The following is a 9,863-nucleotide window of genomic DNA, read 5'->3' as shown; positions in this document are numbered from 1 at the left end:
GACCGGCAACCAGTTGCGCAAATGTATACAACATGAATGCCACGTTATCCAGCTTTATATTATTATGTTTAGTGTTTTTATTATTAATTATCAATGAAAACGGGGCCCAAGTGGCCACCGTCCCTTGGTATGAAAATTTACCAGCTGTCGCCATGGACTATAAAGTCCACGTAGAACCGGGTAAAGAAGACTGCTACTTTCAATATGTTAACCCAGGGGCCACATTTTACGTGAGCTTTCAAGTAAGTAAAATAAAAACGTAAAAATATTGTAAGCAAACATGTAAGTAAACGATTTTTTAAAATATAGGTTGTAAGAGGAGGTGATGGTATGGCTGGTTTTGCTGTAAGACATCCATCGGGTAAAATAGTTCATCCTTATCAATGGAAGCCCAACAGTGAATATCAAGATGATAGATCTACCGGTGGTTATTATTCCGTTTGCATTGATAACCAGTTTTCTAGATTTGCTGACAAATTGGTTAACTTGTATATTACCGTCGTTCGATATGATATGTGGGAATCTTATGCTAAGGAATTGGAATCTATTGATATGAATATTGCTAATTTCACTGTAAGTACAAGTATTATTAAAAACTTAATGGTTGTTTAAGTAGTGTGCTAAACTGAAATTATTTTGACAATATTTCTAAATCAATCTTCTCATTTTTATCTACAATTAAAAATAATTAAATTTGTTGTGTAATTTAATATGTTCCATGCTTACTTGTATTGTAATCAATAATAATATTAGTCTTACCATTTGCTAGTTCAGTTCTAGTATCAAATAAAGACAAGAAGACATTTTTCAAAAAATATATAACACAATATATAATATATAAAACGTATTTCTTTCAAAAAACAAATTTGGCTTATTTATTACTTGTCACAAGCTACAATATAATTTATGCTGTAAAACAGATCAATTATTTTCTCACATGGGAATAATCCTTCCAAAGTTTGTTTTCCTAAATGCAGAACTATACAATACAGATAGTATCTGGAAGCATTGTCCAGAAAACTATTAATATAATCTGTAATAAAAACATTCTAATCATTTCTATTTCTTACTTTTTTTTCATCAACTCTTATTGTTAGGCTGGTATTACACTATCATGGTTCTATGTCATAGATCTATTATCATATATATTTGATGAAAAATATTACAGTGTAGTGTACCAAATATTGTAATAGTATAAATATGATCATATGTCGATATTTTGAACCAAAATGTCAACCAAAAAATCATTAATTTCCGAGTATGAAGCGCTAATTAATACAGAAACAAACGTTTACTTGTTTATCAATTGATTGCTGAGGCTATTTGTGATATTGTTGAAAGTTGTACAGCAACAGATATAAGGAAGAAAATCAATGGATAAGCTAAAGACTTAGATAAGATTCATCAGCTGCTAAGAATCTAAGTGTTACAATAAAGCGATCTTTCACGCTTATACTGTTTCCCAAATGAGTATTTTTCTGTGAAATCAATTTGTATACTTTAGACGCCAAGAAATAAAAGCTCTTCTCATCCATTTAAGAATGGATGAGAAGTTGATGAAACAATTCTCTTAATGTTTTGGGTCTTCTTTTCAGTTCTTTCAATAAATGATTTTTAATTCCCAAAATATTACGATTTGTTACCCAAGGCTCCCATTGTTAGGCCCCATACTCGTTTTCCTTCTTTTTACGTTGCTTTTTCAACAATAAACATATTGTAATTATTGAACTCAAACAGGCGCAGAAAGCAAAATACTGATTAATCCATTTTGTATAATAATATGAAACAACCTTCCAAAACAATTCTGTAATATCCGAGCTGCCGAGGTAATAAGTTCACAAACAGAGTCTTTCTGGTTCGTTTTTTCGAACTGCATAAGAAAAGCTTCCTTCAATTTTCACCATTTTGTACCCATCCTGTTAATCTTGACCATCAAAGAGTTATTGCAGCAAAGTTACTTTCTGTATATCCTTTTCAGTATCTTTCATTAGATTTACTGCACCCTCTCAAGAATGTGGCCTATTCTTACATGATTGTCTTAATCTCAAGACGTGTTATCAATAAAATATTCTTCGTAATCGCTTGTACAGTTTGGTTATGACCTCGACTTGTTCCACTTTTACAGCGCTACTTAGAAAAGTCAAAGACGTCAGTGATTGAACATACAATTTCTGCGTTTAATCAGTATGTCCGTATATAATCGTTATTAATGGTTTATGAAAAATACGAGTTATGACTAGTTTTGTTGAACCTCCCCTGAAACATTTGGTCGGCCAAACTTCGAGAGATCTATCTCATACGAACCCATGATTTTTAAATTTAGTCACAACTACCATGCTTTGGCTAATAGGTTGGCGATCACGATATGATGCAGTTTCAGGGATTTTTCCATAAACCATTTATAATGATTCTTATCGCCTATATCCCCTACTTTGTGGACTATCTTTACTAGCTGCCGCCCATTCATGGTTAGAAAGCCAACCTAATAAACGTTACTATAATATACTAGAAGAGCATATTTTTTGATACAATACAAAGAATCATAAACAATATGAGGTACCGTCTCATCATCAGTTTCGCAACATCTTCAGATCACCTGTTTCCAAAACTTTTAAGTGTCCTGTCAAAATCCTCTTTTGAAAGCCTGCGGACTTATAGCTCCTATTAGCAATGCTTGCTGCTTTCTTGGTTCTACATCGTAAATGAGAATTATACCTTAATCTTTGTTTAAGATTACATCCAGATATTTCTTCAATTTTCAATACTAGATTCAATTTTCTTAAACTGCACCTGCTCCATCCTATAACAGAATATTATTATGTTTGTCTTTTAGGTTCACTTTTACCATCCTCCTGATAAACTATCTAAAGGTTACAGTACTTGTAAGCGCTTTCATTAGCTAAGAGCGCCAGTTTATCTATCGCATAAATTTATCAAGAGGTGGTAAAAGTGGGCCTTAATGGGATTAATAAGATTCCTTGGGAAATGACTGTACTTCCCGCAGTAGTAAGGTAGAAGACCAATAACTCCAAAACATGATAAATTGTTTAAATTTTCAAAGAGTCTTCAGAATCAGCAACACTGATTGAAAATTGACCGAGGTTCACCTTAATTAAATAACTTATCCATATTAATTTTTAATTCATTACATAGTGTAGTTGTGGAAATCCTAAAATGCCATTGCCAAAAGTTTTACCATTAAGATGTTATCTAAAACATTTTTTTAACAAACATTTACACAATAATTTTTCCAGCTTAAATATTGCTCCAGTTTAGCACATTACTTTTGAAACATCTATAAGTAAATAATTTTAAACCTTAATTTTATTTTAGTCCGCTATTATAAGTGTCGAGCAAAATATAAATGAAATGCTCCAATATCAATACCATGCCAGAGGAAGAGAAGCGTGGGATTTTAATTTATTAGAGAGTAACAACACTTACGTTTTCCGTGTATCGATGGCGCATATTATTCTCATCGTAGCGGCGACGACAATTCAAGTGTTCTTTGTCCGCAAACTGTTTGAAGTCAAGACTGGGTACAGTAGGAGTAGGATTTAAACGAAAACAATAACGTGACATTCCCAATTCAATAACCATACACAAAAGTAATTTTAAAAATCATACATATTTTTTTGTTTCATAACACTACCTTGGAGGAGGAGAAATTAAATACATATGAGTTGTATTTTAAAAATCTATCTTTAAAAGAATCTGTTATTTAAGCTATTTATTTTGTTGTAATTTTTTTAAATAGCATCTGTTGTAGATTTTGACAACAATAAGAAATAAATATTTTATTAAATTTTCGTTTTTATTATTATTGAAACCAGCTTGATTTTTTAATAGAAACTTAACGAAATAACGGTTAATAATAATAATTTGAATAAATTATTAACTTAACAAAATATTTAATAACAAATGAACCTATAAGGTTTTAAAAGAGTGAAAATGGGTTACTAGATGCTTGTTGATTCCCCATTCCAAAATCAAAACCCAACATGTTCCCATTATCGCTTGGTGTTAAAAAGAAATTGTCTAAAAAGAGGCAATAAATAGAGTATAAAAAAGAAATGTATAAGTGAAATAATCAAACCTTGCGCAGTTGAGTCATTATTAGTATTGTCTGTAGGTGCTATAAACAAAACAGTTTTAAATTATAACTCATTTAAATACAATCGTTGTAATTGTTGTAAATACTTACTTTTTGTGGTATTATATTGAGATGTCAAAAAGGAATAATTAACTTCATTATTCACTTCATAATTATCTTCATCTTCCCAAACTGATCTGTCTCCTTCAGGGTTTTTAAAGAATTTTGAAATTTCCCTTTCTTCAGTATTTGAAAACGTAAAACTTTGATTACTTTCATTTCCGCTTATAACCGAATTATTATGATTATGATTAGTATCGTCAGTTAAAGGTACCTCTTCTTGAGTTTTTCTTTCAGCAAACGATACCTTTTTCGGTTTACGTCCTTCAATAGATTTTGGAATGAGAAATAGACCTTCAACTGGCGGTGATTGTTGAATTTTTACATTGTCAATCAATTTAATCTTCTTCGATGAATTTTTCGAAGATATCGTAATATTTTCCTCTTTGCTAGGTTTCTTTTCGATTTTTTTAATAACTCTTTTTTGAGAGTTCTCCTTTTCAACGTTAGTTTTAGGGGTTTCTTTTATGTTTGTTTCGGTATTCTCTTGGTAATTCTTCGCCAAATCATCAAATGAAGTGGACATTAAATGCAAATATTTTCTTTTACGCTCATCGGATCTTTGTTGAAACTCTTTTCTATCATTATCTTCTTTGGTATAAAAAAATATATTGTTTTATTCTGATATCAAGTATAAAAATAAATTTTTACCGTGATCCGTGCTGGACAAAAGAGTTTTTGGTGGTTGTATTTTTAATGTACTTGAAGTGGTTTTCTAAAGAAATAATGAGAAATATTTTTTAATACAAGAAATTAATTTTGAGAAAAATCTTACGTTAGGCTGCTTTGAAATAATTGTAGTTTCGGGTTTTACAACTTTTAAGCTATTTTCTAGAAAAAAAAAAAGAAATTTTCTTTATATATTCAGGAGCTTTCATAGACGATATTATTAGAAAAGAAACTAGAAACTTCACTAGAGCAAAATTCTGCAGCTTGGACAACAGAAGGCCATGATCGGTTTCAGCCCTAATAGCAAAGAAAAATCGAGTATGCAATATTTTCTCAAAAATTTTGCCAAATACTGGTAAGATTGAAATTGGACGATAATTGGAAACAGTTCCACGCTCCCCCGATTTAAAGATAGGAAGAACGTAAGCCTGCTTCCAAACTGCTGGAAAACAGCACAATAAAGAGATTTGTTAAATAGAATATTTAGGGGAAGAGTAGTTGACGCAAGAAAACAAGAGTTAACTAGAATCGAAGAGTACACTATCAGCTCCAACTATTTTATTAAGCTTACTGAATTCCTCCTCTACCCCGTTCAACCCAAATACTCATTACAATCACTACCAAGAGTAGTTATGTTAGAATAGGGCTAGGAGTAAGAAATACAGAAGAAAAGAATTTAGCAAAAAGCTGACAGATCTCACTAGCAGAAATCCCCTCAAATGAACTTGTAGAAGGAATAGATCATCCGTTCCACTCTTTACAAAAGACAAAACGTGATTGAGGTTGGAAATGATGCTATTCTAAACACCTCGCCCATAATCCTTGTGTCCAATTCAATGAGGTACTTAGCTCTACCTCTTAAAATAAATTGGTTAAATAGTCAGATTTATTCCCAAATCTCTTTCATCGATCCTACGCTCTTTTTTTCTGGCGTAGAAGACTTGATGATCATCAAGAAGAATCAAGAATAGCGATAGTCATCAAGCTATTCTAGTTTTGTGCAAAACTCGTTTTTTTTGTTTGGGATATGTCAATATGATTACCAGGGACCACATAACATGGAGGTGCTATGCAAAGTTTCTAGTTATATTTCTTGTTATACAATGTGTTAATTAATTATCGTACCCTACGACATCATTGCAAGTATGCAACCAATATCACAGTATACGTGATTTCCGTATTACATTGTGATATTGGTTGCATACTTGCAATGATGACGTTGGATAAAATAATTAATTAACACACTGTACTCTTTATTAAAGAACACGTTAAATCTTACCTTGACCTTTTATGGTCTTAGTTGTTTTATCTACTGATTTTAAGGTATTCCCTCTATTGTTTAAAGCTGTTTGTTGAAAACTTGTGGCAAAAACAGATCTTACCTACAGAAAAAAAAAAGAAAATAAATTTTTTTAAGCACAAAGGTATTTCACATACTTTAAAGGTTGATAACTTATTCAAAGATAACTGATTGAACTTGACGCTCATTTCGTTCAAATTCAATTTCATCTTAGCTATATCTTTATTTAATTGAATTATTCGATTGTGGGTGGTAACCGATTTCACAAATTCAACAATTTCGTTGCGGAATAACAAACAGTTTATTTCTTTTTGCTGTTTAATTTGTCGTTGTTGTACTTCAATCCGTTTTTCTAAAACGGCTCGTTCAATTTGTAATGCTGTTATGTTATTGCGTTTTTTAATAACTTGTTTGTAAATATCATTTCCCTCTTCTCGTTTTGCGGTTTCTTTTTTTATAAAATTCTCCATTATTTCAGCAGTTTTGTTGATTTTATTTTCCCACTTTATTACGTCTTCTTGTACTTCATTTTTTCGTGCCAATAAATGTATTGTTGCCGTTGAAAGTGTTGACATAGCAGAAATGAGTCTGTTTAAGAATTACGAGTGAGATATTTTTAGATTGAAAATTAATTCAACTTACTGATCTTTTATTTCTTTCACTTCTTGAATTTTTTTTTCCGTTTCTTCTATTTGTTTTCCGTCTTTAGCCATTTGCTCATCAATTTGATCATTTTCTTTCTTAAGTAATTCATGTTCAGTTTTGTAGTCTAGAAAACAAGAATTAGTGGTTATTTTAGAACTTTATAAGGTATAATTTTTTTACATTTTCCTATTGCTCGCTGAGTCAATATAATTCGTTCTTGTGCACTTGTTGATTCGCATGAAGAACCAACAATCTTTTCGAATTCATTTTCTAGTTTATTTAAATCCATTTTTGCAAAATTTATAATTATGCAAACTACAACTGCTCGTTTATCTTTTATTTTCGAAACAAATCAACGCTGCTGCCATCTTACGGCGAACACAAAAAATAGTTAATTTCTTTTAAAATTGGATAAAATATTTATTTTTAATAAATAAATAATGTTATTATTGCAAAATAGTTAAAAAAAATTGTAAAAAAGTTTTTATAAGATATTATTAGTATGCAGAATAATAACAAAATAGTTAAAATCAATTCTTGAACGTATCCTAAAATAAGGAGTTGATATGAACTATTTATATATACATATATAAATTTATTATGTACACTCGCAATATAACATAACTTTTATTGAAATAATAAATAACAAATGTGTAAATTATCTAATAACATTAAAATTTTTAATTAAAGTATAAACGAAAAGTTTTTTATAACATTGTACATACGTCTGTCAACGTCAATATATAAAATTTTTGATTTAATTTATATAAAAAAATATATCTAAATTTATAAATTGCCCTATAATTTCGCGATAAAATACAAATTAACTATAATTCACCTAAAATCTCTTTTTTATACTTAAACATAGGATATATGCTTTCATCAACTTTCATTTCATCTTTTAACCCTCCCGTAGAACGATCAAATTGATCATGTTTACGAATAAAGTTTGTAATTAAGCCAGAAACGCATTCAGGGTCGTTAAGATGACCGTGATGAACTCCAGGTACATTACGAAATTCGTAATTCTTATTACATTTTTTTAATACGGCGTTTATTTCCTGAAAAAGGCTTTGGTTACCGAAAAACGGGCTTTTATCCGCTTTCGTAACGTGAAGGGGAAAAATAACTTTTTCAGCAACTCTAATCATTTCTGCGGTGTCATGAACCTGAAGTGGGCCCACTTTTAAACGTGCGTCGCGATTAAAATAAAATTTTCCTGGATTCTTTTTTGATGGAGCAATGTTTCGGTATAAAATATATTTTGCAGTAGAAACATCCACTGATTTTGCAGTGGCTTTATGCATTCTTTCTGCCATTTCTTGGATTGAATAACTTGGGGGTTCTTCTTTGGAACTGTTTAAAGCATCGTATTTGATTTGCTCTTCGATGCTTTGACTAACTCTATCCAATTTTTTAGGATTTACTAATGGATGTAAGCCATCTATGCATACGATGAAATCTATATCTTTTGGGAATAAATAACCGTACGTATAGGAAAGTATAGCTCCTAAAGAATGACCCATTAAACTGATTTTTTCCCATCCAAAATAATCTTTTATTTGCTTAGTAATGATTGTTGCATCAATATTGTGGTAAGCCATTCCAGGGGGGAGTTTATAAGAAAATCCATGCCCAGGGGAATCTATAGCTAAAATTGGAATATCTTCTGGTAAATGAGGAACCAAACGGTCAAAACTTCCTGAATTATCCTAAATAATGAGATAAATTTATTTTATTATTCTTTTATTATTTATAAAAATACTTACTTGCCATCCATGAAAAGTGAGTATTGGTCTTTTATCTTGTGGACCCCACCATTTACCAGCTATGTAACCAGCAGGAACAGGTATTCGAATTTCTTGAACTTGCCTTTTAGCAGATGATATACTTCTTTGATTTAAAAATTGAAAATTGTTGGGTTTCAGAATGTTACGTAGGCTTTTCATCTTTGCTTCGTGATGTTTTCATTGAGAATGAAAATTAAATTGTGCAATATCACGATATTTTGTAAGATACCTACACGTTTATAAACTTATTAAACAAACTTTTTAGGTTAGGTTATTTCACACGAGTTCTAAGTCCTCATTGCATAATGGTTGTAGTGTAATAACAGTTTTTTGAATTAAATGTAATGAATCTACATATTCTTAACAATTAAATATAGATAACGTTTGAATAAATTAATTTTATGGTCGTTTAGTCATATTTATAGTCGATTCTTCAAGGATACTTTACTTATTGTCTGGCAATCCTTACATATTTCATAGTATAATTAATAATTTTGTTTATGTCGTGAACGTATCATTTTTCATTAATAAATAGCACCACAAACTAAATAGGGATAATTTTAAAATACCATAATTACAGTAAACATTTTAACCTTAGAATTTGTACAATTAAGTAGTAAATATACTCTTACACATCTGTGGGTATATTTTAGTGGAAATATAGGCATTACATTACATTAGGTACATAAATTATATGTCGGGTGAGAGGACCAACCAACTTTGGACCACGACCTTAAAGATCTATTATACCCCGATAGATAATATCAAATTTCACCATGCAGTCCATTGCTCTTAACGAACCTTAATGTCTTCTTCGGTGAAAAGTAATTCAGATCCTTGGAGAAATAAACTGCAACCCAAACAACGAGAATCTGATACGATTAACAGCAGGGCAGTGGCATAAAACATGCTCAACGGTCTCCTCGTCCTCCGCACATAGTCAGCATTCAACATCGTCGGCTAAGCCCGATAAGTTGAGGTGTGTCTTTAATCGGCAGTGCCCAGTAAAGACACTCATTAGAATTTTAATGCTGGCACGAGTAAGTCCTAAAATATTTCCGGGTTTGATAGTAGAGATGTTAATAAACAATTTAGCGTGTTTCATTCCAGGAGAACTAGTCCACAGTAGGCGAAGTTTCTCTTCAGCCTACAGTCCAATCCTATGTTTGGCCATCGCAAATGATATACTAACTGCTGGCTCTGGCAGCACAAAGTCCCGCAGCAAGGATTCAATGCAGATGAGACC

At 31.1% G+C, this 9,863-nt stretch overlaps 3 protein-coding genes across 4 annotated transcripts; 1 reads left to right on the top strand and 2 right to left on the bottom strand.

Moving 5' to 3' along the window:
• The first annotated feature begins 1 nt into the window (after nucleotide 1).
• On the top strand, nucleotides 2-3,805 carry LOC111426950 (p24 family member logjam). The gene is made up of 3 exons (XM_023061867.2): nucleotides 2-242; nucleotides 310-573; nucleotides 3,334-3,805. The coding sequence occupies exons 1-3, from the start codon at nucleotides 33-35 to the stop codon at nucleotides 3,559-3,561; spliced, it is 702 nt and encodes a 233-aa protein (XP_022917635.1). The 5' UTR covers nucleotides 2-32; the 3' UTR covers nucleotides 3,562-3,805.
• LOC111426978 (peptidoglycan DL-endopeptidase CwlO-like) lies at nucleotides 3,799-7,369 on the bottom strand. 2 transcript variants are annotated; one of them, XM_023061910.2, is made up of 9 exons: nucleotides 7,008-7,369; nucleotides 6,825-6,951; nucleotides 6,320-6,770; nucleotides 6,162-6,264; nucleotides 4,989-5,044; nucleotides 4,865-4,928; nucleotides 4,205-4,804; nucleotides 4,097-4,135; nucleotides 3,799-4,038 (listed from the first exon to the last, which is right to left on the bottom strand). In XM_023061910.2, exons 1-9 carry the CDS (start codon nucleotides 7,114-7,116, stop codon nucleotides 3,938-3,940), a joined length of 1,650 nt encoding a protein of 549 aa, XP_022917678.2. In that variant the 5' UTR covers nucleotides 7,117-7,369; the 3' UTR covers nucleotides 3,799-3,937. The 2 variants fall into 2 exon arrangements, with proteins under 2 accessions (XP_022917678.2, XP_022917679.2); XM_023061911.2 differs by having other exon boundaries at nucleotides 4,205-4,801.
• Nucleotides 7,370-7,435: 66 nt separating this feature from the next.
• LOC111427008 (probable serine hydrolase) lies at nucleotides 7,436-8,776 on the bottom strand. Its single transcript, XM_023061951.2, has 2 exons — nucleotides 8,597-8,776; nucleotides 7,436-8,539 (listed from the first exon to the last, which is right to left on the bottom strand). Exons 1-2 carry the CDS (start codon nucleotides 8,774-8,776, stop codon nucleotides 7,655-7,657), a joined length of 1,065 nt encoding a protein of 354 aa, XP_022917719.1. The 3' UTR covers nucleotides 7,436-7,654.
• Between the last annotated feature and the right edge of the window lie 1,087 nt (nucleotides 8,777-9,863).

This window comes from Onthophagus taurus, chromosome 2 (assembly GCF_036711975.1).
Source record: "Onthophagus taurus isolate NC chromosome 2, IU_Otau_3.0, whole genome shotgun sequence".
NCBI lineage: Eukaryota > Metazoa > Arthropoda > Insecta > Coleoptera > Scarabaeidae > Onthophagus > Onthophagus taurus.
Note: the sequence above shows the minus strand (reverse complement) of the source record. Positions and strands in the feature narration are given on the sequence as shown.

Excerpts from the sequence above, each read along its gene's own strand:
- LOC111426978 (XM_023061910.2), bottom strand. The coding sequence starts at position 7,116 with ATGGATTTAAATAAACTAGAAAATGAATTCGAAAAGATTGTTGGTTCT. Across the intron at positions 4,805-4,864 it reads TTTGTCCAGCACGGATCACG|AAGATAATGATAGAAAAGAG; the intron begins GTAAAAATTTAT and ends TTTATACCAAAG. Across the intron at positions 4,039-4,096 it reads TAATGACTCAACTGCGCAAG|ACAATTTCTTTTTAACACCA; the intron begins GTTTGATTATTT and ends GCCTCTTTTTAG.
- LOC111426950 (XM_023061867.2), top strand. The coding sequence starts at position 33 with ATGAATGCCACGTTATCCAGCTTTATATTATTATGTTTAGTGTTTTTA. Across the intron at positions 243-309 it reads CATTTTACGTGAGCTTTCAA|GTTGTAAGAGGAGGTGATGG; the intron begins GTAAGTAAAATA and ends TTTAAAATATAG. Across the intron at positions 574-3,333 it reads TGAATATTGCTAATTTCACT|TCCGCTATTATAAGTGTCGA; the intron begins GTAAGTACAAGT and ends ATTTTATTTTAG.
- LOC111427008 (XM_023061951.2), bottom strand. The coding sequence starts at position 8,776 with ATGAAAAGCCTACGTAACATTCTGAAACCCAACAATTTTCAATTTTTA. Across the intron at positions 8,540-8,596 it reads TCACTTTTCATGGATGGCAA|GATAATTCAGGAAGTTTTGA; the intron begins GTAAGTATTTTT and ends CTCATTATTTAG.